Source organism: Geotrypetes seraphini, chromosome 3, assembly GCF_902459505.1.
Source record: "Geotrypetes seraphini chromosome 3, aGeoSer1.1, whole genome shotgun sequence".
NCBI lineage: Eukaryota > Metazoa > Chordata > Amphibia > Gymnophiona > Dermophiidae > Geotrypetes > Geotrypetes seraphini.
This window is the reverse complement of record NC_047086.1, coordinates 374018330-374045653: the sequence shown is the minus strand read 5'-3', so window position 1 is coordinate 374045653 and position 27324 is coordinate 374018330. Positions and strand designations below refer to the sequence as shown.

General features: G+C 46.0%; 1 protein-coding gene across 2 annotated transcripts in view; it reads left to right on the top strand.

Annotated features, from left to right (window-relative positions):
* SPTBN1 (spectrin beta, non-erythrocytic 1) overlaps positions 1-27324 on the top strand; it is a 569130-nt gene that overhangs the window by 76379 nt on the left and 465427 nt on the right. Inside the window, exon 2 of one of the 2 annotated variants that reach the window (XM_033938992.1) lies at positions 3108-3299. In XM_033938992.1, the coding sequence (XP_033794883.1) occupies positions 3158-3299 (142 nt within the window). In that variant the 5' untranslated portion in view covers positions 3108-3157. Of the gene's footprint in view, positions 1-3107; positions 3300-27324 lie in introns of those variants that run through there. The other variant, XM_033938993.1, reaches the window with a different exon arrangement.

The window sequence follows — 27324 nt, the reverse complement described above, 5'->3', positions numbered from 1 at the left end:
TAGGAGGCCATCTCACCTACTTTTACTAATGTTGGGCCCTCATTACCAGAGACTAGTGGGTACTAAAAATAATGACACCAGGTTATGCAGAACACATCTCCAGACCATCCTCCAAAAGAGTCTGTTCTCAATTCCCATCAGACCAATCTTCTTAAACAAGAGCTCTCAGCCTTGCTTTGGCTCAATGCCATCGACCAGGTTTCTCGACAGGAATGGGGCTGAGGGCGCTACTCCAAATACTTCCTAATTCCAAAGAAGACCGGAGGCCTTCATCCAATTCTGTATCTCTGCACCCTCAACAAATATTTAGTGTAGGAGAAGTTTTTTATGATCTCTAGGAATCCTATTACTCTTCCTGGACAAGAACAACTGACTCTGTTCTCTGGATATCAAGGAAGCCTATACACACAATTCCCATCAGCCCACAGAAAATACCTGTGCTTCTGTCTGGGGACACACCACTTCCAGTACAGGATACTTTTCTTTGAACTAGCATAGGCACCCAGAGTATTCAGAAAATGTATAGTTGTAGTGACTGCAACACTTCGCTCTTACAGCTTTCATGTGTTCCCTTATCTGGATGACTGGTTGATCAAAGCCCCCATCATCTCAGACTGTTCATTTAGCCATGACTTCAATAGTGCGTCTCCTAGAACTTCTAAGATTTGCAATCAATTACCAGGGTACAGAGCCTGGCAAGGAGTGTGTGGGGTTGGGTACAGAGCCTGGCAAGGAGTGTGGGGTTGGGTACAGAACCTGGCAAGGAGTGAGGGGAGTTGGGTGCAGAGCCTAGTATATTTTATGAAATATATTAGTACACCATTTGGCTCAGAATATTTTTTTTCTTGTTTTCCTCCTCTAAACCTAGGTGCGTCTTATAGTGCAAAAAATACAGTACTTACCTGTAATGGGTGTTATCCGAGGACAACAGGCAGATATTCTCACAACCCTCCCACCCTCTCCTAGTTGGCTTTTTAACTCTTATACTGAACTGATGGTCCTGTGAGCCAATGTCGGGTGGGAAGGCACCGACACGTGTGGTATGGGCAGTCTCGAGACTCTGAAAGATTTAAAGTGACAGTACACTTTTGCAAAGTGATGGTATACTTTTGCACTGTCCATACTGGGCTCTGTGGATGACATCACCCACATGTGAGAATATCTGCTTGCTATCCTCATAACAATCATTGCAGGTAAGTAACTGTGCTTTATATACTGCTAATACCTCTCGGTTCTAAGCAGCTAACGAAAGAGAAAGTTAAGACATACCTCTGGAAATTAAGGATTTGCTTTAAACTGTTGCTTCTGAATCTGTGCTTATTATACTATTTCTCCCACATATTTGGCGTCCTTTTTAACCCCTTATTCCCCTTGGTTTCTTGGGTTAGTTAGTTCAAACTTTCTGACTTGTATCTTCATTTCTTGTGTAAGACTTGATTTTCTTCACTAGATGACTTTCTGCTCTGCTGCTCCATTGTTCTGGAACCCTTTTCCTCCAAACCTCTACCTTCTCATTAGAGAATGAAACGGGGACAAATTTGTCCTTGTCCCTGTGGGATCTCTCTCCATCCCTGTCCCTGCTCCATACCTGTAAGCTCTGTTCTCATTTGCACAAGCCTCAAACACTTGTGCCTAGATTCTTAAAATTTTAACACCGTCGCTAAACTGTTTTCCGACGTTTTAGCTTGTACGCAGTTTAGCGATGGATTATCTCCCTCTTTAGCGAGGTTTCTAGCGGTCTACGACACTGACAAGCAAATGGACTCTTCAAGATTGAAAAGAGCTGTCCGGTGGATTCTTTAAAAATGCTGAGCCATTTGGCGTCTGCTTTTGGCAGTTATAAAAAGCAACTAGTCCAGGGGTGCTGGTCAAGTAGTCAAGCCTGCTAGAAAGCTCACCGCCACTAAACTGACCCCCCCCTCCCCGCAGCGGGAGAGATGCCCACACTCTCCTGCTGCCCCAAAACCTTCCCCACCACTAACCCGACCCCCCTCCCGCAGTGGGAGAGATGCCCACACTCTCCTTCTCCACTAAAACCATCCTTGCCACTAACCTGACTCGCCCCCCTTCCCGCAGTGGGAGAGATGCCCACACTGTCCTGCTGCACTAAAACCTTCCCCGCCACTAACCTGACACCCCCCCCACTGTTGGAGAGATGCCCACTCTCTCCTGCTGGCAAGTAACCCCCCCTGCTCTCCCCCATTACCTGCCAGCTGCCTGTGTTGTGTAAGGGAATTCCCCTCCCCGGTGCATCTTGGGATGCATCCGGGGAGGGACCAGAGGCTCTGATTATCCCAAGTTGTTTAAGGCCCCTCCAGTCACTCCAAGCTCCACCAGGCCCTCCAGCTTCTCAACTGCTCCCAGTCTAAGTTGTCTTCTCCCAGACACACACCCTGAGGACTCTCCTAGTCACTCAGTCTCTTCCTAATGATTTTTCTGGTCTCTCAGCTGCTCTCCGTGAGAACTGTCCCAGTCACTCGCTCTCTCTGAGGACTCTCCCAGTCACTCTCGCACTCTTCCACCAGGCCCTCTGCTGGTTGTCAAGCTTGAGTCCTCTCTGGTCACTCCAAGCTCTACTGGAAAGATCAGTCTAAGTCAGGCTTACCGAGGATTAGGCCAAAGCCAGCATTCCTACCCCCGTGGGTCATCTAGTTCCCGAAGGAGCTCCTCTTGCGTTTCCCAGCTGTCTGCCCTGGAACTGTTCTTTTCAGCAGGTGTGAAGAGAACCAGCAAGATCTCTATGCAAATGAGCACCACACACCACTGTTGAGGCTTCCTCATGACAGGAACTTTACTCTGTCACAGACACAAAAATTAGTCTTCTTCTGTTTCTAACTTCATTCAGCCATTGCCACCATGACAGTACTCAACCAGGGGCTGAAAACCATTGTATGATCTGGAACTTGGATAGTCTGGACCTTGAGTTTAGCTATATGTGTTGCTATTGAATAATGATTGAGATTCCCTTGTGAATGGTATGTTTGTGGCCTGTGTAGGCTTGAGGAGTAGAAGCCTAGCTCGGGAATTAAATTGGGCCATCTTCAAAGAAACTTCTGCTATTAAATAGTTTTCAGGAATAATGTCATATGCTGTTTTTGTCTTCCCAGAGTCATAAGAAGAAAAAACTGATGACGAGGAGCGGCTAGAGGAGTTAAAAATGACTGCGATTGCAACAGATTATGACAACATTGACATCCAACAGCAGTACAGTGATGTTAACAACCGTTGGGATGATGAATGGGACAACGAGAACAGCTCTGCACGGCTGTTTGAGCGCTCTCGGATTAAAGCCTTAGCAGGTAGGCTGCCTCTTGCTAGATGCCGAAGGTTATGCAGAATTCTGTACAACTAATCAGTCTTGGATATTTCACAAGTTGCTAACACACTAAATTTTTCAGGTTTCAATGGTAAATATAATGAGGAGAGACAGCTAGTTGACATAGTGCTGATGTTTTGCTGCTTGATATCCTTCATTGTAGATCACTTGATATGTCTTTGGAAGAGTAAAATAGCACTAGAATTAAAAAAACAACAACTGACAAAGATGATGAGTGATAATATTGAGGAAATCATTTTTGAGACACCAAGGATATAAAGGCTATAGAGGAACTATAGGCAGCAATAGGAAGGCAAATGTAGAAAACAAATCTTCGTAAATGAGGGTAGCAGAGGGAGGAGGATACGGATATAATACAGTTTAATAAAGAGACTGGAGTAAACAAATTGGGAAATGCAAAAATACAAAAAGAAGAAACAAACAAAAATATTAGCAAAAAGAAAGGCAGGGAAGGCAGTTAGACATATTTGCCCGCATGGTGGGAAACCTTTCCATTCAATAAAAAAGAAATATAATTTTTTTGATATATATAAAAAATAATGAAAAAAAAAGTATTCAAGGTAAATGCTAAATGTTTGTGTTATACTTATATTTACACTGTCTTTACAGAGGTAGTGCATGGTAAGTTACTATGTACTAACTGCAGTGCATAATACATGCCTATTCTTGTTTTAAAATTTCTCTGAGGATAAGCAGGCATAATATTCTCACATGTGGGTGAAGTCATCTACTGAACCCGGTACAGACACTGCCACGTGCACTGTCACTTTAGACAGTGCCCATACCACGTGCATGTTGGTACCTTCCCACCCAATATTGGCTTGCAGGACCATCAGCTCTTAGTTTTCTGCAGAGCCAAGAAACTATGTTTATGGTTTTGCCTCAGCGTGTCCATCTTAGTCATTTTTTGTGCCTTCCCAATTTTAGTTTTTGCCATTTTCTTCATAATTCTTTATTTTTTCTGTTTGGTTTTTTCTTTCACTTTTCCCTTGAGTTTGGTTCAGTTTGGTCAATTTTTTGTTTTTTGGCTTTCGTGCCACTTTGACACTCCCTGAGTCAAATAAGAGTGTCAAAGTTTCTCAGTATACTTTTCACTTGACCTCCTCAGATCGAGCCTTTTGACTTCATGTTTTTCCTTCCATGTCAAAGAGGGTGCCGAGCAGCTTCCATCTGCTTAGTTTGGACAATAGAGTCCAATTTCATTGTTTCCACAGTTTTAGTTAATGAGTCCAAACTCTCCACTATTTTAATTACCTCTTCAGATGATTTTTCCATTTTAGTCTCCATCCGCTGAAGCAAAGACCAGATGCTATGCAGGGAAACCTCCATCGGAGAGGACAGATTCTCCCCTCTCTTGCTTGCTTCCATCAGCTGTGCCCTTGTCGGGAGACCCCGCGTCTCCATTTCCGGGATCGCGTGTCTCTCGCCTCAGCGTCTCGGTGGTTGCCGGACATGGAGGTGTGAGGGACACTGGAGGAGACAGAGATGTTTCTATGCCCGAAAGGGCAAGCGACTCCCTCACTTCGCCGCCCAGTGCCGGACTCTCCACTCCGGGACATGCTGGCGCCGGAAGGGCCGAAAAGAAGCGATCCACAGTTTGCTGCAATGGGGTGGACGCCAGGGCCGGTGAGGAAAGGACCCTGACCACCCCTTTCCTCTTCACATGGGGCATCTGGAGAAAAGGTATAATTGATTAGGAGAAGCAAACTCGGAGAGATCTCATGGCTCCTGTCTCATGTCTCTCATGGCTCCTCACATCGCCGCCATCTTGGCTCGCCCCCCGCCAAGCAGCTTCAAAAAATGTATGTGATGCAATCAGACCATTTCAGGCTCTGAATCCCATAATTGGTGTATTCAGGGTCCTAACCATCGGGACATTCATTGTGAAATCTGTGTGTGTTAAACTTTTTAATGAAGGCAGACCAAAAAAGTTATTTGGATAGTGCTGGTGCAGTCTGTATATTCAAGGAAAGGGGAAGGAATATGATATACCACTTTCTCTAGTACTGCACATATTTAGATAGATATGGATTATTGGAATTCATTCTGGCAAAGATAACGACTGGTAGGATGCCTCAAGGTTCATTGCTGAGGCAGTCTTTTTATCTTTTTCTCATTTTTGCTTTTTAGGTGATAAATAGAAATAAAACAAAACAAAAGATGATAAAATGCATTTTTTAAAGAAAATTCTATTTAACAGTACTACAAATAATTATATAGTAAACATGTAAGTAAACCATCACAGAACAATTTACAAAGAGCAGTTGAATGTAATGGAACATTCTGATGTAGTGGTGCATTTTCCAACAAAAGGTAACCTAAAAGCATTGTAGCCTAAACAAGAAACACTGACTGAAGTTTATTTCATCTCTGTAATCACCAACTTAAAACCTTCTAACAAAATGAGCTATTTCCCCCCCCCTTCTTCCACCCACCCATTCTCTCAATCCAAACTCCCAGAGTGCTCAAGTAGAACCTAATCAAACCAATCAAATATTTAATAAGGCACTATGGGGGATGTTTTATAAATGGTGCTGAAACTTAGGTGCCTAAGTTAATTGAGAAATGCTGTTTAAATTGGTAAAAAATGGTAAGAATAAAGCCCCTACCTGTGCCTAAATAAAAGGTGCCAAAATTGCACCTGCATAGGCGCTTTAGGCTGCTGAATGCCAAAATAGGCTTGGCCAACACCGGAAGTGGTGTTAGGCGGCCTAAAGCACCTTCGTAGGCGAGATTCATGCAAAGACAAGTGCCAGAAATGTAGGCCTGGAAAACTCAGGCTTACATTTCTGGTGCCTTTCTTTGCCAGGGGATCGTGAAAATAGTGCACAGATTGCTGGTTCAGCTGATTGCAGTCAGGGGAATCCCTGATCAGCTGAGTCAGGGAATCCCTGATCAGCTGAGTCAGCAGGACTCCCCAAAACTGTGACTTTGGGGAGTCTTGCTGGCTCAGCTGATCAGGGATTTCCCTGCTGTGATCAGCTGAACCAAAAAGGAGATCCCCATTTCCTCTCTCTGTCCTTCCCCCCCCCAATTCCACCCATACCTTTGATGAAACATCAACAGGAGATATTCCCACTCCTTCCTACCAACAGGGCTGCCTCATCAGAATGTTTGCCCTTCCCCCTCCCAGTGCATCTTGGGATGCACTGGGAGGGGGGCCTAAGGCCCTAAGCCAGTCAGGTCCCTCCCAGTGCATCCTGAGATACACTGGGAGTAGACTAAGATAAGAATCTAATTTTTCAATGTACCTGCAAGAGTGGGTTTGTAGCCAAGTACTTTCACTGTTGGCTCTTGAGCCTTGGCAGTGTTTTTTCAACTTTTTGAAAGGACAAGTCACATTGCTGTCACTTTTTTGTGTAGTAGTATTGCCCACCTTCAAGAAAGAATAGAGGACATCACTCCGATTGTGTGTGTGTTTTTTTTTTCCAGGATGTCATCATTACACTTCCCAACATAATATTATATTTGAAATTTGTCCTGAGGGAACAATCTGAGCATTAAACTTTGATGAGGGAGTATGGTATAGTAAGGTGAGAGACCATTTGCTGGGTTTCGTACTATGTGTAGGTGGAAGGAATTTGATTTGCAGTCTCTTATGATACATCATAATTTGAGTAGAATATTTTGTATGTTGAGTTGTAAAGTGTGAAACCTCTTCCACGTTTCATCCATTATTTGGGGTATTTATTGGTTGATGTAGGAATGTTGTGTGTAAATTAATGCAACAAAGGAGAGGGATTGCAAGGCATAGAAAACAAAGCCAAGCAACAAAGAACAAGTTATATTGCTCTCACTTTTTTATTGGTGATATTGCCCACTGATACAGAACAGAGGACACCACTCTGACTGATAGTAATGCATCCTTTCATCCATTAGCGTAGTAAGGAGAGTGCGAATCGCCTCGGGCACCAAGTCTGTGGGGGCACTGGCACCTCTCTGTTCCACCCTGCCACCCTTGCACCATCCCTCCCTCCCTACCCTGTTCCTCCGTATTATCTTCGCTAGCGCAAGCAACATCTGCCTGTTGCTTGCGCCAGCCTGATTCCCCTCTGAATCATTTCTGGGTTGCGGGGCCAGGAAGTGATATCTGAGGAAATCCAATGCTGGTGCGAGGAGCATGCTTGCAGAAGTCACTCGTGCTGGCGAAGATTGAGATACTGGGGGAGGGTGGGGGTGGAAGGGAGAGCGCGAATGTGGGGGGGGGGAGTGGGCCACAGCCCCTCTTACTTACGCCAAGTGCTGCTTTTTTCCTCAGCCATATCTCTGAATTCTGAGATGCAAGTTACACACTGCAGCAAATTAGATACAACCTGCTCTGAATGCCCTAGTGAGCAGGATCGGATTAATCACAAGGCAACTAGGTACGTGCTTAGGGCCCGAAACTGTGAGGGGGGTCTGGTGAAGGAGGGCGACTCACCTTGCTATTTTTCAACGGCAACGGGCCCCCCTGCAGTAACGGCAACAGCCCCCACCCACACACAGTAACGGCAACGGACCGCCCGCCCGCAGCAACGGCAATATGGCCGGATGTGTTACTGGAAGGTCCCGCGATGACTGCTTCTGCCGGTCCAGCCCCCTCCGACGTCCCTTACTTGCTCTGGAAGAAGTGACGTCGGAGGGGGTTGGACCAACAGAAGCAGTCATCACGGGACTTTCCTGTAACACATTCGGCCACGTTGATGTTGCTGTTGCTGCGGGCGGGGAGGGCCCATTGCTGTTACTGCAGGGAGGGGGGGCGTTGCCGTTGCTGGGGGGGCGATGCTGTTCGATGCGGGGGAGAGACGTTGCCGTGGGGGAGAGAGAAAGGATGATGGAAGGGTGGTGGAGGGAGAGAAAGGGAGCAGGGTGGTATAGAAGGGTTGTGAGAAGGGTGGTGGAGGAAGAGAAAGGGGGCAGGGTGGTATGGAAGGGTGGTGGAAGGAGAGAAAGGGGCTGATAGAATTGGTGTGCAGGGGAAGGGGAGAGATATAAGGGGAAGGATACTGGATGGAATTGGGTTGAAGTGAGAGAAAGGGAGCAGATGCTGATGGAAGTGGGAGAAAGGGAGAGAAGATAGTGAAATGCCTGACCATGGGGATGTGGGAGAGGGAAGGAGAGGAGAGAGATGCCAGACCATTGGAGAAGGGAAGAGAAGATGATGGATGCCACTCCAATGTGGGGGAGGGGGGAAATAGAGATGGAAGAGAGAGGCAAACAATTTCTGGAAGAGGCACAGACGGACAGAAGATGAAAAGAAGATGAGGAGAGCAGAAACCAGAGAAGACAAAGGTAGAAAAAAATTTCTATTTATTTATTTTTTTGCTTTAGGGGACATCGCTGTTTGCTTTAGGGTACATCGCTGTTTCTGTGCTGTTGAGTCCAGCTTCTTGGTGGTTTTATTTAACCTTTGTCTACGTATTTATATTTTATCCCCCCTTTTACAAAACTATAGAGCATTTTTTAGCACTGGCCGTGGCTAAAAGCCATACTACAGTTTTGTAAAAGGGGAGAGGTTAGTTTGTGATTACATATTCCATACTAGGCAAAGGTGTTTTCTGTGTTCTGTTTGTATGAAAGACATGATTTTTTGTTAGCGTTGACTAGCCTTGTTTGGCGAAATGCATCAAGCATGGTTCTTGGGAGCACCTTGAATTAATCTGATTTGAATCTCCTTATTTTTTTGCCAATCTTCTTTTGTTTCATGTTGGATTCTTTGGTGGACTGCTTGCCTTGTTGTTTCGTTGCAAGTTAACATACATGGAGTGGAACATGCTAGAGGAGTTAACAGATTTGGTTGTTTATACATAGTAACATAGTAGATGACGGCAGATGAATACCCGAATGGTCCATCCAGTCTGTCCAACATGATTCAATTAAAATTTTTTAAAATTTTTTTCTTTTTAGCTATTTCTGGGCAAGAATCCAAAGCTCTACCCGGTACTGTGCTTGGGTTCCAACTGCCAAAATCTCCGTCAAAACCTACTGCAGCCCATCTACACCCTCCCAGCCATTGAAGCCCTCTCCAGCCCATCCTCCCCCAAATTGCCATATACAGACCGTGCAAGTCTGCCCAGTACTGGCCTTAGTTCAATATTTAATATTATTTTCTGATTCTAGATCCTCTGTGTTCATCCCAAGCTTCTTTGAACATATGGGTTACAGTTGGTTGATGTAGAGTGAGGTAGTTGAGAGGCGTTGTAAACTTGGTTATTAATATAGTCATATTTCGGATAGTATTACTGCTTTACAAATATTTGAACACTTTTATATATGCATGAAAAGGGTTCAGAGTTAAAGTCCTGGGTAAGTAGGTGGGAAGGAAGGGGGATTTGTTCAGAGATGTTTGGGGGTTGCATAGAAGAAAATCTGTGCACTGGTATGCTAATTTTTGTTTTGAATTAAAAAAAAAAAAAAGAAATACAAGGAGAAATAAAGAAGTAAATAAGAAAACAGATAAATGGGGGTGGGGCATGGATGGGGTGGGGGTGGGGCATGGGTAGGGGCGGAGCAGGGCAGGGCCAGGGGGGCCCAGCGTACTTGGGTGCCTAGGGGTCCTCGAAGAATTAATCCTGCTAGTGAGGATGAAATACAGTATGCCCTGTGAAGCACCCTGCTAATGCCAGCACTCCTTATATTCTCAAACTGTTCTGATTTTTTTAAAAATCTGTGTATGAATAATCTTCAGTCTCAGGATTCAGCTCTCTTCTGTACCAGATATTATGCATTAGTATCCATTGGTCTGCACCATATGTTCTGTGTTGTTTGTTGTGGTTTTATAAAACCTAATAAAACATTTTTGAACTAAAAAAAAAAAGGATTCAGTCTAGCTCTCCTTTCTTCCATAATCTTTCCTGCGATAGAAAATGTTCTTTCAGTAGATATGCTGGTAGCAGGAATGCACAGGATCCTTTGTGCAACCTGTGCTAGTTTTGGCCAGCTCTTTTGCTTATTTTTCCAAAATGTCAGAACGTTATTGTTGGCATTAGTTGAACATAAATAACTCATTAACAGTCTTCCAAGAAGACCTTATTGCATAAGTCTCTCAGAAACTGCTAATACTAACATACATTTTTATTCTTTTGGAGGGTCCCGGGGGCTCTTCCACAGATGTTACTCTTTCTGGAAATTCAAGTTGTGGAGGATCCTGAGATGTTGATGGACTTATCAAAGAAGCATTTACAAATAAGTCAATATCATGATGACACACATCCCACATACTGTCTCAGGTTGCTTGCTATAACTGCACACATGACGGTGAATTTCAGTTCAAAATCATAAGAATAGTCTTACTGGGTCAGACCAAATTGGTCCCTCAAGCCCAGAAGCCCATTCTTATGGTGGCCAATCCAGGTCACTAGCACATGGCTAAAACCCAAAAAGTAGCAACATTCCATACTACCGATTCAGGGCAAGCAGTGGCTTCCCCCATAGTCTGACTTTTCCTCCAGGAACTTGTCCAAATCTTTCTTAAAACTAGCTAAGCTATCTGCTCTTAACCACAACCTCTGGCAACACATTCCAGAGCTTAACTATTCTCTGAGTGAAAAAAAATTTCTTCCTATTGGTTTTAAAAGTATTTCCCTGTAACTTTGAGTGTCCCCTAGTCTTTGTAATTTTTGATGGAGTGAAAAATGTATTCACTTGTACCCGTTCTACTCCACTCAGGATTTTATAGACTTCAATCATATCTCCCTTCAGCTGTCTTTTTCTTTTCCAAACTAAAGAGCCCTAACCTTTTTAGTCTTTCCTCATTTGAGAGGAGTTCCATCCCCTTTATCATCTTGGTCGCTCTTCTTTGAACCTTTTCTAGTGCCACTATATCTTGAAATGAGACTAGAATTGAGATAAGGAGACTAGTATCCTATTTGGAGAGAGAACTGAAGAAGCGGCAGATAAAATTTAGAAAGCATTATGATGCAGTGACAGCTCCTTCAAAAACACATACATCTTAGTCTTCCACATCATCTCACTATTATCGGCCTTCCTTTTCATCTAGATCAACCAACCAAAGATAGAAACTTGATGGCAGATAAAGGCCAAATGGCCCATCTAGTCTGCCCATCCGCAGTAACCATTCTGTCTTCCTATCTCTGAGATTCCATTTGCCTGTCCCATGCCTTCTTGAATTCAGAGACAGTGTCTGTCTCCACCACTTCTTCAAGGAGACTGTTCCACACATCTGCCAACCTTTCTGTAAAAAAGTATTTCCTTAGATTACTCCTGAGCCTATCACCTTTCAACTTCATCCTATGCCCTCTCATTCCAGAGCTTCTTTTCAAATGAGACTCGACTCATGTGCATTTATGCCATATCGGTATTTAAACTTCTCTATCATATCTCCCCTCTCCTGCCTTTCCTCCAAAATATACATATTGAGATTTTATAAGTCTGTCACCATACACCTTATGATGAAGACCACACACCATTTTAGTAGCCTTTCTCTGGACTGATTCCATCCTTTTTATATCTTTTTGAAGGGGCAGTCTCCAGAATTGTACACAATATTCTAAATGAGGCTTCACCAGAGTCTTATACATGGCCACAAGTCACTTCAGACTTTCATCACTCCCTTCAATGGTGGATGCTTCCATCCAATCTCTCCTGAGATCTCCTCTTCTAGCTGCCATCTCATCACAAATGTTTCACCATAGATATTTTGATGCTAGGCTGGGGAGCTCATCTTGATGGCCTCCACACTCAGGGAGTCTGGTTTCCTCATAAGAAAACTCTCCACATCAATCTTCTAGAGCTCTGAGCAATTCAAAATGCTCTCCACACATTTCAAGACACTCTTAACTAAATAGTCCTCATCTGCACTGACAATCAGGTCGTCATAATCTATCTAACAAGGAGGCACAGGATCTCACCCTCTGCATGGAAACCAACCAGATTTGGACTTGGGCAAGTGTTCATAGCATTCTCCTCAGAGCACTTTATCTAGCAGGGAAGCAAAATGTGTTGGCAGACAAACTCAGCGGACTCCTTCATACCCATGAATGGTCTCTCAACATGTCCATCCTGTGCCAGATTTTCCCCAAATGGGGGAACCTGGACTTAGATCTTTTTGCTTCCCCCACAACAACAAACTTCCACTCTTCTGCTCCAGACTCTGTGTCTCCAATCTTCTGGAATCCAATGCTTTCTTCATCCACTGGGGGAACAGATTCTTATCCCAGGACAAGCAGGCAGCATATTCTTAACGCATGGGTGACGTCACCGACGGAGCCCCAGTACGGACCTTTTTAACTAGAAAGTTCTAGTTGGCCGCACCGCGCATGCGCGAGTGCCTTCCCGCCCGACGGAGGAGAGCGTGGTCCCCAGTTTCTTCGTTTCCGCGAAGCGAAGAAGACGCATGTGTTTTCAACGGCCGTTGAAAAACTAATTTTTGCCTTCCCGCTCGCGTATTTTTTCACTTTTTTTCCTTTTTTCTTAACGGATTCCCTTTATTTTTGTTTTCAAAAAAACAAACAAACAAAAAACTCGTCTAGTTTTCCTTATTTTTTCAGGCCGGCCCCGGCGGGGCCTGTTGCCACCATACAGGCCTCCGGATTCGATTTTGCGGAGGCCGTGTTTCCATTCATGCCCCCTCAACCGGGTTTTAAGAAGTGCCAGTGGTGTGCACGCCCGATCTCCCTCACCGACCCACACAATTGGTGCCTCCAGTGCTTGGGTCCAGAGCATCGGGCTGACACCTGCACCCCCTGTGCTACGCTTAAAAAGCATACTTTGAAAAATCGGCAGATCCAGCAAAATATTTTGTTTGGTACCGGATCTGCCATGGAACCGGCTGCGACGTCGACGGCACCACAAAAGTCGGCACCGACGACATCAACACCACCGGACCCTTCCTCGGGGTCGTTGGGCCCAGGTAAGCCGGCTAAGAAGCCTCCCACTTCCCTTGAGCGCCCTCCTGCCACGGTTGCGACACCGGCACTCCCGACACCGCACCGGCCCTGCAAAAGCTCCGCTCCGATCTCGGTGAGTGCCTCATCATCGGCCTCCTCATCACCGGAGCGTAGAGCGGCACCTATGGTACCGAAGAAGAAAAAAGCGGTACCGGTGCCTCCCCTGGACGACCGCATCACGGCCATACTCCAAACACAGTTACAGGAACAGCTGCAACAACAGCTCCAACAACTGTTGCCGGCGTTGCTGGCACCGCACCTTCCGGTACGGGACCGGTCCGAGCCTCACACTGTCCCATCGGTGTCGACCCCCTCGGTACCGATTAATACTTCCATGCCGGTGCTCTTGGCAGAAACACCTACAGTACATACCCGTGATGCTGCCGACCCTGTCCGGTCCCAGGAACGACATCGGTCTTCCTCACCCGGTACCGCTTCCGTGCGCTCAGGTAAATCTCTTTCAAAGACCCTCCATGCCGAGCCCTCCACACCGATGTCCAAACGTACGCACCCCAACGTTAGGGACCCAGATTTGTGGGAAGACTCCCCTCACGGTACTGAGGAGGACGCTTCGTCAACCGACGAAGAACCCTCCATGACCGACACCGTCTCCAAACCAGAGCAATCCTCTTTCTCAAAATTCCTTAGGGAGATGTCAGCAGCTCTTTCCATTCCCTTAGAGTCCGACTCTAAAAAGTCTCAGGCTTTCCTCGATGCCCTAGACTTTGAGCAACCTCCCAAAGAATTTCTGAAGTTGCCCGTCCACGACATCTTACGGGAAACTTTCTATAAAAACTGGGAAGCTCCCCTCACAGTTCCTGGAGCCCCTCGTAAATTGGATAGCTTGTACCGGGTTATTCCAATCCCAGGGTTTGATAAACCTCAATTGCCCCACGAGTCCCTCCTGGTGGAATCTACTTTGAAAAAATCTCAGGGTTCCAGTGTATATGCCTCCACCCCTCCTGGCAGAGAGGGAAAGACCATGGATAAATTTGGTAAGCGCCTTTTCCAAAATGCCATGTTAGCCAATAGAGCTAACAACTACACCTTCCACTTCTCCTTCTACATGAAGCATCTGGTGCAACAGCTCTCCTCCTTACAGAAATACCTTCCTGAACGTAAGGTCCCTCTTTTCCAGCAACATATTTCCAGCCTCCTCCAACTCAGGAAATTCATGGTTCACTCCATCTACGACTCATTTGAGCTGACCTCTCGCGCATCTGCCATGGCGGTGGCCATGCGACGTTTGGCATGGCTGAGAGTCTCTGACCTGGACATTAACCACCAGGACCGCCTGGCTAACACACCTTGTCTGGGTGATGAACTCTTCGGAGAGTCCCTGGACTCAACAACCCAGAAACTCTCAGCACATGAGACCAGGTGGGACACTCTGATTAAACCTAAAAAGAAGACTCCACCTGCTCGCACCTACAGACAGCAGTCTTCATACCAGCGCAGGTTCTCGGCCAGACCTCTCAACCCGCCTCAACAGCAGCCCCACCGACCTCGTCAACAGCATCAATCTCAGGCTCGCTCACTGTCTCACCAACCTGCCAAGCCTCTCCCTCCGTCAAAACCATCTCAGCCCTTTTGACTTTTTCCTCCAGGGCATAGCCAGTCTCCCATCATCATTGCCTCTTCCTCAGCCTATCGGAGGTCACCTCCAAATCTTCCTCAGCCGTTGGGAGGTCATCACATCAGACCAATGGGTCCTCAACATCATTCGCCACGGCTACTCTCTCAACTTCCAGACTCTTCCACCAGACAATCCTCCCGTAGAGTCTGCTTCTCACTCCTCCCAAACCCCCCTCCTCCTGAGGGAGGTCCAATCCCTCCTTCTTCTCAATGCCATCGAAGAGGTGCCTCCGGCCCAAAGGGGTCAGGGATTCTACTCCCGCTACTTCCTGGTTCCCAAGAAGACAGGAGACCTTCGTCCCATCCTCGATCTCAGGGACCTCAACAAGTGTCTGGTCAAGGAGAAGTTCAGAATGCTCTCCCTTGCCACGCTTTACCCTCTTCTCTCTCAACACGACTGGCTATGTTCCCTGGACCTCAAAGAGGCCTACACTCACATCCCAATCAATCCGACTTCACGTTGCTACCTACGGTTTCAGATACAGCACCGTCACTATCAGTACAAAGTGCTACCTTTTGGCCTCGCTTCATTGCCCAGGGTGTTCACCAAGTGCCTTATTGTGGTGGCGGCCTTCCTCAAGTCTCACAACCTCCAGGTGTTCCCCTACTTGGACAATTGGTTGGTGAAAGCACCTACGTCTCCAATTGTGCTACAAGCCACTCATCACACCATCTCTTTCCTCCATCTCCTGGGGTTCGAGATCAACTACCCCAAGTCGCATCTGCTTCCCACACAGCGACTTCAGTTCATTGGAGCAGTTCTCGACACCACACTAATGAGGGCATTTCTCCCCTCCGACCGTCAACGGACCCTGCTCCACCTCTGTCGTCAGGTGCTCCTTCATCACTCCATTCCTGCCCGACAGATGATGGTCCTCCTGGGCCACATGGCCTCGACGGTCCATGTGCTTCCTCTGGCGCGACTCTACCTCAGGACACCTCAATGGACTCTTGCCAACCAATGGTCACAGACCACAGATCTTCTTTCTCATCCCATCTCTGTGACATCGTCTCTTCAGCAATCTCTTCAATGGTGGTTGAACTCCTCAAATCTTTCCAGGGGTCTACTCTTTCATCTACCCCCTCACTCCATGATCATAACCACGGATGCCTCCCCCTATGCGTGGGGAGCTCACCTGGGAGATCTACGCACCCAGGGACTCTGGACCCCTCAGGAGCGTCAACATCACATCAATTTCCTGGAACTCAGAGCCATGTTCTATGCTCTCAAGGCCTTCCAGCACCTTCTCTGCCCTCAGGTCCTTCTCCTGTGCACAGACAATCAAGTCGCCATGTACTACATAAACAAGCAAGGCGGCACTGGATCTCGCCTCCTTTGTCAGGAGGCTCTCAGCATCTGGACCTGGGCCATGGCCCGCAATCTCTTCCTCAAGGCTGTCTATATCCAGGGCGAACAGAACTCCCTGGCCGACAATCTCAGCCGCATCCTTCAACCTCACGAGTGGACTCTGGACCCTTCAACACTCCACTCCATCTTTGCTCACTGGGGCACTCCGCAGGTGGACCTCTTTGCAGCGCCTCACAACCATCAGCTACCCCAGTTCTGTTCCAGACTCTTCTCTCCTCATCGTCTGACCCCAGATGCATTCCTGCTCGACTGGACGGATCGGTTCCTCTATGCCTTTCCTCCACTACCTCTGATGTTGCGGACGTTATCCAAACTCCGCAGGGACAGGGCCATCATGATTCTCATCGCTCCTCGGTGGCCCCGCCAACACTGGTTCTCCCTCCTGCTTCAGCTCAGCTCCAGGGAGCCCATTCCTCTTCCTGTGTTTCCTACTCTACTTACGCAGCAATGTCAGTCTCTACTGCATCCCAATCTGTCTTCGCTCCACCTGACAGCTTGGTTTCTCTCGGGCTGACCTCTCCAGAGAATCTGTCTCAGCCTGTCCGTCGCATTTTGGATGCCTCCAGGAAACCGGCCACCCTCCAATGTTACCATCAGAAGTGGACCAGGTTCTCCTCTTGGTGTCTACTGCGTTATCACGATCCCACCTCATTAGCGGTGGAAACTGTACTGGACTATTTGCTCTCTCTGTCCGACGCTGGCCTCAAGTCTACCTCAATCAGAGTCCACCTCAGTGCCATCACTGCGTTTCATGAGCCTATCCTTGGAAAACCTCTCACGGCTCATCCACTGGTTTCCCGGTTCATGAGAGGCCTCTTCAATGTCAAACCACCTCTGAAGCCTCCTCCTGTCGTCTGGGACCTGAATGTGGTTTTATCAGCCCTCATGAAACCCCCTTTTGAGCCTCTTGCCACAACTTCGCTCAAACTTCTAACATGGAAGGTGCTTTTCCTCATTGCCATCACCTCTGCCAGGAGGGTTAGTGAGATGCATGCACTGGTCGCCGATCCACCGTTCACTGTTTTTCACCATGACAAGGTGGTTCTGCGTACCCATCCTAAATTCCTTCCCAAGGTGGTCTCGGCTTTTCACCTCAACCAGTCCATTGTGTTGCCTGTCTTTTTCCCTAAACCCCATTCTCATCCTGGGGAACAGGCGTTACACACGCTGGATTGTAAGCGTGCCCTTGCATACTACCTTGACCGTACCAGGGCTCACCGCTCGTCCCCTCAGCTCTCTTTCTGACCTTCGATCCTAACCGTCTAGGTCGTCCTGTCTCTAAACGGATGCTTTCCAATTGGCTTGCTGCCTGTATTGCGTTCTGTTATGCTCGGGCTGGTCTCTCACTGGAAGGTGCTGTCACGGCCCACAGGGTCAGAGCTATGGCTGCTTCTGTGGCTTTCCTCCGTTCCACGCCCATCGAGGAAATCTGCAAGGCTGCCACTTGGTCCTCAGTTCACACGTTCACTACTCACTACTGTCTGGATGCCTTCTCCAGACGGGATGGACACTTCGGCCAATCTGTGTTACAAAATTTATTTTTCTAATGGCCAACCATCCCTCCTCCCTCTCTGTTAGCTTGGAGGTCACCCATGCATTAAGAATATGCTGCCTGCTTGTCCTGGGATAAAGCACAGTTACTTACCGTAACAGGTGTAATCCAGGGACAGCAGGCAGATATTCTTACGTCCCACCCTCCTCCCCGGGTTGGCTTCTTAGCTGGCTTATCTTAACTGGGGACCATGCTCTCCTCCGTCGGGCGGGAAGGCACTCGCGCATGCGCGGTGCGGCCAACTAGAACTTTCTAGTTAAAAAGGTCCGTACCGGGGCTCCGTCGGTGACGTCACCCATGCGTTAAGAATATCTGCCTGCTGTCCCTGGATAACACCTGTTACGGTAAGTAACTGTGCTTTATATGCAATCCCTCAAATACCTCTCTTAAGGGAAAATTCTACTCAAACTTCGCCATGATTAAGGTACCATGTTCCTTATTGCACCTCGCTGGCCACATCACCATGGTTCCCTCTCCTACAGATCTCAACTCAGGAACCCTATAAATTGCAAATGTTCCCAACACTACTAATACAGAATGATGGCTGTCTCCTTCATTAGCGCTCATAACATGGTATCTCTCTCCGGGCTTATAAATATCTATACATTTTCTTCTCCAGTCTTGGCTATCCTTGAAGCTTCCAGAAAACCCTTCACACAAAAGTGCGACTATTTCAAATGGACTCAGTTCACTGTCTGGTGTGGTCTCCATTCTCTGGAACCTCTCACTTGTCCACTACCTTCAGTTCTGGACTACTTCCATCTCTCTTTTTTTTTTTTAATTCTTTATTAATTTTCAAGCTTTGACAGTGTATTACAATTAATATAACTTTAACAGATTGCATAAAATGCACCATATTACACACATTATTAAAGAAAACATCCATTTTCCCCCTCCTCCCAATTATTAATATATTAAATCATATTATTTATTACTTCCATCTGTCTAATTCAAGCCTCAAGAGTAACTCAATTTGAGTTAATCTCGGTGCCATCAGTGCATTTCACTCCCCATTAAAAAAGAAACCATTTTCTGTTCATCCTTTGGTTTCCAGATTCATGAAAGGGTTTTACCATATTAAACCACCTATCAAGCCTCCATCTGTTGCCTGGGATATAAACGTGGTACTAGCTGCTCTTATGAAGTCTTCCTTTGAACCACTCATGACTTGCTCACTAAAACATGTTACTTGGAAAGTAGTTTTTTTTTTCATGGCCCTTATGTCTGCATGCTGGGTGAAGTGAGCTTCAAGCATTTCTATCATATCCACCCTATACAAGATTCTACCACGACAGAGTAGTCCGGCAGTCTCATCCGAAATTCCTTCCAAAGATCGTTTTGGGATTTCATCTTAGTCTATATAGTTCTACCTGTCTTCTTCCCAAAACATTCTCATCCGGGTGAAGCAGCTCTCCACACTTTAGACCGCAAACGTGCTCTAGCATAATACTTGAATCAGACTAAACCTCAAAAAACTTCCTCCTAGCTCTTTGCAGCTTTGAGACCCTAACAGATTTGGAGTTCCTGTGACCAAGATAATCATCTCCACTTGGCTCTCTCTCAAACGCATATACTTGGGCTTGGTTGATGCTATAGGTCAATGTTATAGCATATAGTGTACAAAGTATAGTGGCTTCAGTAGCCCATTTCTGCCCACTTCTTTCAAGGACATCTGCAAAGCAGCCACTTGGTCCTCAGTTCATACATTGACCTCACACTACTGTTTAACTCCAGAAGAAACAGTCTGTTTGGGCAAGCAGTTTTGCAAAATCTTTTTACTTTCTGAGTACCAACTTTCCCTCCAGCCCTTTTGGATTTTGCCAGGCTCATGCACTATATATTCAATGTTAAACCTCCTCCAGAGTAATGATCCTGGCATTTTGGGAGTCTCACATGAGAGTATTATCCCTGCTTGTCCTCAGGGGACAACAGGTATATATTCTCACAACCTGTTCACTAGTTGGCTTCTTAGTTTTGTTACTGAACTGCAAGTCCTATGAGCCGACATTGGGTAGGAAAACACCAACATGCACACAGTATGGGCACTGCCTTAAAATTTAGAATGACAGTCCATTTGCTATGTCTCTGTACCAGGTTCTGTGGATGTCACACCCACATGTGAGAATATATACCTGCTATCCTTGGAGAACACCTGGTACAGATAAGTATCTTTGCTTTTTCCAGTGGTTTTCCACATGTTCCCATTCCTACATCATGCTCCACTGCAGACTCGCTCTCAGAGGCCTATTGTGCATTGTTGTTTGGAATAGTCCACAGAGTATAATTGAAGACAATTATTGTGTTCACACCCTACTTAAAACATTAGAGAGTGAAGCAGAGTGGCTTAGTGTAGATTAATTTATAAGGTGGTAGGCAACTTATAGTGCCACTTTAACACCTTAACATATTTACTTCAGTTCTATAAATTGACACCTCATTTTAGGGTCCACAAATGGACATGCTTAGCGCCAATTCTATGATAGTTTAAAAGCATTCCTAAGTTGTTATAGAGTACTAGTGCAAAGTCATATCAATGTGCCCAAAGATTGCTGTTGTTACTTAGGACAATGGCTTGCCTAAGTGCGCCATGCATTGTGCCAAACTTAATATTCTATAAGTTGTGTGCACTGTTGGGTTACATGCCCATGCTCTGCCCATATGTACACCCCTCTGACAGTTGCATGCTTAGCAATTTAGGTGCACAGTTTAGAGTAGAGCAGGGGTGCCCACACTTTATGGGCTTGCGAGCTACTTTTATAATGACTAAGTCAAAATGATCTACCAACAATAAAATTTTTAAAAAAACACAAAGCACACTGAAAGGCAGAGAAAATGTTAATTATTCATATTCCGGGTTTTTTCAAAGAGGTCACGGCAGATGACTCTATGCAATGTCACCTCAGTAACAAAATACAAAAATAGACAAATACACCCCCTCCCTTTTTACTAAACCACAATAGTAGGTTTTAGCACTGGGAGATACGCTGAATGCCTCATGCTGCTCTCAATGCTCATAGGCTCCCTGCACTAAAAAAGGCTATTGCGGTTTAGTAAAAGGGAGCCATAGTGCAAAATATAGACAGCAGATATAAATTCTCAAAACCGACACATTTTGATCACTAAATTGAAAATAAAATCATTTTTCCTACCTTTGCTGTTTGGTGATTTCATGAGTCTCTGGTTGCACTTTCTTCTTCTGACTATGCATCCAATCTTTCTTCCTTTCTTTCAGCCTCCTGTATGTTTCCTCTCCTCCAGACCTCATTCTCTCCCCCAACTTTTTCTTTCTGTCTCCCTGTTCCCCCTTCTTTCTGTCTCCCTGTCTGCCCCCTTTCTTTCTTTCTCCGTGCCCTCCCCCAAGCCACTCGGTTTGCTGCCACTGCCATCGGGGAACAGCCCCCAAGCCACCGCCGTCCCAAGCTTTCCCTGCAGAAGCGTCGCGCTGACCAGCATTCCGCTCCCTGACGTCAATTCTGACGTAGGAGAGGAAGATCCGGGCCAACAAGGCATTTCTCCTCATTCCATCCAGCCTGAGCCCCATCTCTCCTTGATCCAGCATTTCCCTTCTGTGTCTGTCAGAATTACCATTCCACCTATTTTCCAGCATCACCCTTCTTTGTGTCCATCTCATCTATATCCCTATCTCACCACTTTTTCAGAATCTTCATTTGTCTCTGTCCTTGTCTTTACCCCATGTTCACCATTTACCCTTTCAGTGTCTTTATCTCCCCCCGCACACACTTTTTCAGCATTACTTCTATGTCTCTATTTCACCTCCTCTTCATGTCCCCTCTGTATCTCTATCCTTATTCAGTAGGTCCTGCTTACTCTTTCTTTTCTTTGTGTCACTATCTCCATTTTCAGCTTTCCCCCCTTTTCCTTTGTTAATGCACCCTGTAGCCAGAATCTTTCCACCCTCCCTCCACTCCGGCCCAGCCCAGTATGAAATATTTCCTTTTGTTTCCCCTCCCCTCTCTCTTTCTCTCTCTCTTCTGCTCCCTCACCCATGAGTCCTGCATCTGACCCTCTCCCTTCTACCTGCACCTGGCAAAAAACCCCTGGCTCCGCGGCTCTCTTAAGCAACTCGTCAGCAGCGGTGATCAAGACAAGCTGCCGACATCGAGGCTTTCCCTCTACGAGTCCCGCCTTTGTGGAAAAAAGAAGTTGAAATAAGTGGGACTCGCAGAAGGTAGGCCCCGACGTCAGAAGCTTGTGTTGATCGCTGCTGCTGAGTTACCGAAGAGAGCCGCGGAGCAGGGGGTGTGGCCGGAAGCAGGTAGAAGGGAGAGGGAGATAGGAAGGCTGTAGAAGCTGCGGAGCATGACACCGACCCCGGCCAGGATGATTTATTTTTCAGGCTGTTGCTGCTGCCGCCGCCAAGCCCCCCCCCCTCCCTCCCGAAATGACAAAAAACAGCCTAATGCCCGGCGTCGGCATCTTTGACGTCGGGGAGAGGAAGGCTGAAAGGCCCGGTAGATCAGGACGGCAACACGAGTCTATCACAGAGCCCGGGATGGGCTCTGCGATCGACTCGTGTTGCCTTCCTGAGCTACCGGTCGATCGCGATCGACGCGTTGGGCACCCCTGGAGTAGAGCATAGTACTTGGGTGCGAAACTTCCAAATGTTGGCACCAATCATACACACAATGCTACTATTCTATCAGTTGGGTGCAGGTGTCTAAATGTAGGTACCAGCTCAATAGAATTGCCTTTGTTTGTGTAGCTTGGCTTAACAGAGCTCATGCTTAGATATGATCAGATGATTGATGTCACATTACTTACAAGGAAACATTAGAAATATTAAAGCTCATCTTTTGTAGTATAAAGGATTGTGGGTTGTTGAAGGGGGCATGTTAGCTTGTTGGAAGGCAGTTGATGCTCCATTAAATCATGGACTGTATGATCCTAGGATGGACCGGGATGGGCCTAAGGCCCTGATTGGCTCAGACACTTAAGGCCCCTGAGCCAATCAGAGTCTTGGATCTATGCCTGGTACATCCTGTGATGCACCAGGAAGGGGAAGGTCTGCCATTTTGAAGAGGAAGGCCTGCCAGCAGGAGGGACTGAGCATCCCTCCTGCTGTCGTCTTCTGTATAAGGTACAGGTGGCTGAGGTGGAAATGGGGTGGGGGAGCATTGGAGGTCCAGGTGGCCACAATTTTCTTAGGGGGGGTAGGGAGTGTGGCGGTGGGGTCAGGATGACCGAGGCAGGAGGGAGTGGGCATCCTTCCTGCTGACGATCCTCACAGGGGTGTGTCAAGAGTGTGTGGGTGGGGGCCAGGTTTTGAGGCAGGAGGGGAGTGGGCATCCCTCCTGCTTTCTTCATGGAGATGGGGGGGGGGGGGATCGGGAAGCCGGGGATCTGTGGCTGACAAGGGCACACATAAAGCGCACCTTTAATGCACATGAATATGGCAGACTTGTCAGTAATTTTGGAGTCAGAAGTCGGTGCTATATTTTGTGCATGACTAAGCAATGTTAGGGCATTGGTCAGAGTGCTCGTTTTAATATTAATGAGCTTGTTTGCATAGTAGAATCGGAGGCTGCAATGAATGCACGGAAAAGCATGCAGTAAGCCTTCGTGTGCATCAGTTGGTAAATTACTTCAATGCTAAACCAATTCAAACTGGTTTAGCAACGATTGTTAAACGCACAGCGAGTTTAGTGTATTTGGGCCATAGTCTTTAAAGGCAACTTTAAGGTATGCAAGAAAGAACACCACAGGAATTGAAACACATTTTTCTTTCACCTATAGATTAAAAATAAGATGCTAGATTCTTGACTTAATTCTAATGACGTATTAACTTTGCCAAATTGTTCACAAGAATAACATCTCAAGTCCACCCAGATATTACTGATTAGTGCTAAATTCTGGTATATCCCTTCCAGATTCTATACGCAAGGTGTCCAATCCATTTCTGCAATCCGGGACTTGCAGAAATCCATACACTTTTCTCACCATGTGCTTCTACTATTACTGAGAGAGAGACTCCTGCAGTTTCAATTTCTGAAACAATGCGTGCAGAAGTCTTTCTGATCTGCTCTGCATCTTTTTCTTCTCTTTCGATTTAAAGTTTGTTTTCGGTGGCTTAGGTGCCATTAGATCCCTTGCAGTGGTTTTCTGCTGGAGGAAAGGAAGCAGCTTCAGTGGAGCCAGACTGTAGCTTCACAGAGAAACTTCAGTGGACCTATGGAGCCAACCTTCTATGTGTCATCTTTGGGCTCAGGGTCCATTCCCTTGGAAGCTAGCTTGCCTTCTGACCTTGTCAGAGGTTTAAGAACAGGCTGAATGTGTCCTGAATAATAGCCCCTCAGGGGTTTCATGGCACAGACTGCATTTCCTGCCCCCGATCATATGGAGAGGTTCCGAGGGGGCAGAGTTTTCATTCAGAGTTCACCCAACTGGCAGATCTTGAAGCTGGGTCCTTTTGGAACATTTCTGAGGCAGAAAATCCTTTTTCTCCATTCAGCTGCAATAAAAAAAAAAAAGCATCGGGGGTGGTCTGAAAAAAGCGTTTTTAAGGGTTTCTGTGGGTAGAGTTCAGGTCTCCCACCTCCCCAAACACCAAACCGCTATTTTTTTATATTTGAGAAAACTTTTTTTTTTCCCCATTTTTGTATGAATTCACTGTGGTGTCTATCTTGAATTTTATCCATCTCTTTTCTAAGCATTAAATTCTGCATCAAAAACCTCTCCGATTTGCTTAAAATCAGTAGGGATGGACTCCTCAGTCCTTATCGTGTCGAACACATGTTTGGATTGCACGAGATGATGGCAAAGAAGTACCTGTGTACCCAAACAGCAGTACGCTGGAAGAGGGGGCGGGAGCTTTAGGCCTCGCCGCCTCTGGGTCCTCGAGGGCTGGGGAGCCAGCAAGGGGTCCTTACTGGGCCAGAAAATCCTGCCCAATATCTGTTTTTTGTTGGTGGTGACAAACGCCTGCGCACCAAGTCAATTGACTCCTTCCAAGTAGCACCAGTGATTCATTGAGATCCGGATGGTGCCCCAGAGTATGTGTCTTCTTGGATGTTGTTCAGCTCTTGTGGAGAGTGTATTACCACAGTCCCAGCTCATATGACTTAGCATGGTAAATGCGTCTCCTTTCAAACCAGGTCTTTTCATTGCCTTATGTCTCTTTGTAGGGCTCCTCTATGCAGGCTACCACAGACCCAGATTGCCTTAGATTGCACAGGGATACAATTTCTGTCCTTTGGACACTGCTTCCATCCTGGTTGAGGCTGATTCCCTCCGAGTTATTTCAGAGAGAGATCTCTTGAGAGTCTGGATGTGGGTGAGGACCCTTCCATCTGCAGGCTCTTCAAGTCTATATCTGTCTTACCATATCATCACAGATGCCATGAAAGAGACTCAATTAGAATCTCAACCCTCTATATCACATTGTTCGGTCATAAGTTGCCTCTAATGCTCTGACCTCCCTTTTTTCCAACACATCCGGAGCTCACGGAGCTGGTTAAGGGCCAATGGGATGCCCCCGAAAATTTCTTTCCAGCTGTCTAAAGCTCTGTCTAGGCTTTATCTGGTGCCTCCTGCTTTTCAGCAGGTTGTTTTTTGACCTGGACGGATCTTTCTTCGGGTGAACTGAAAAAAAGGGGGAACATTCTTGAAAGCGTATAGCCTGCTTCAAGTCTTGTCTGGATAGCGCGACATGGGACATGCGAGTAGCTGCGAGCTCTGTGTAAGATTATTGTTGTTTGCATATGTTTTTGTATCTGTTTTATGGCAGTTGCTTGAATGTTATGTTTGTTGGTAATGTTTGTTACAGAGCAGAACAGAATTGTACTGTTGGGGATTCTTCCCCATTTCCCTCCTTCCGTTTATGTCTTTCATTACAATGCTACTTAATTGCTTTTGTATGAACTGAAGGGGCAGGAGCAGCTCCCTTAGAAGGAGGTGATTTGAAAAGATGATTGACAGTTTTTTGCAAGCAATTTGTGGGTTCAGATGCAAAACCCTATGATTCAGGGACCACTAGACATATCTACAAGAGAGAAGATTATTGAGGTAAGAACTTAATTTTTTTTTCCTCTAGACACCTCCTAATGACTTCTCTTATTTCAAGTTTCCCTCTGATGCTTTGTATAAAAAAGTTTCATTGCCCAGTCACATCTGAAGAAGAGGCCTGTGAAATCTTGAAGGCTCTTGAACATCTTTTCTGTTGATTTTTAAACAACCTATAAAGACTCCGGTTCTCTCCAGAACAATTATGACCAGTAAAACAAAGTTGAATGCTCTGTGTCCAGTGCTGTTTATTACTCTGCAATACATGCTAACCATGTATGTTTACCTTGGCAGAAGAGTTCTCTCACTATTTTCTAGCCATTTAAAGCAGTGGAGCAGAAAGAGCACTTGCTGGCACAATGAAATTTTTCTTTTAATTTTTTTTTCAACAAGAGCTGCTTTTGCCTTGATCACATTTTAGTAACAACAGTTACATTTGTTGCTTTAGGGATTTGCACAAGTCATCTCTCCTTTTACCAATTTCAAGCACTGATCTGATATGCTCTGCTTTTAGTTTTTCAAAAACCAAAATTGCTTTATTGTAGAAAAAATGGCTATCAAACCACTTTTTGTTCATTTGTTTAGCCTATATAATAGTTTTGATTCATGGGACTATTACTCCATCACGAGTGCTGCCAGACATTCTCCTAAAGGAAGTTGAGATGATTAAAATATTTAGCAAAGAGCTGACATGTCAAAGGACATTATGATCTGTTGTACTGAACATATTCTCTTTAAAACACTTGGGGCTTCTTCGGTTTAGAATTACTCAAATATGTGATTTATTTTAATGTCATAAAATGGGACATAGACTAACATAGACTAAAATAGTTCACTGTATTATATGGGTGTCAAATTCTGCATTTTTACTCTTGCATACAATTAAGTACGTTTTTCTGGGGAATTGTAGGGGTTTCCTGTCATGCTCTATGCTTGCAAAGCCATTTTTTGCATGTTCTGTAAATGATTTCCTGAAATCCAGGGTGGCATGCACACATTCCTGACCTCTGAGCAAAATGTCTCAATGGAGTAGGGAAAGCAGCTCCAGCTCCAAAGGAATCTAGCTCTCTGCTGGTTTATTTTCATCTATCTTTTGAACTATGCTATTGGAAATGAGCAGCAGTAGGGTTTTTATTTATTTATACTCTGCCCGTTTTCAGTGTTAAAAGGTGTATGTCTAGCAGCACTGTAGAAATTAGTAGCAATTCTGCTGGTTCATAGACAACGGCGCGAAAGACAAAAGCGCGCGCCGATAATTGAGCGCAGTGCGCGCCACCGCGCCGCTCTAAATTACAGTTTTTAGGGGCTTCGATAGGGGTTTTTGTTGGGGAACCCCCTCAGTTTACTTAATAGACATCGCGCCAGCGTTATGGGGGGTTTGGGGGGTTGTAACCCTTCACATTTTACTGTAAACTGAACTTTTTCCCTAAAAACAGGGAAAAAGTGAAGTTTTCAGTAAAATGTGGGGGGTTACAACCCCCCACACGCCTTACAACACCCCCACAATGCGGCGCGATGTCTATTA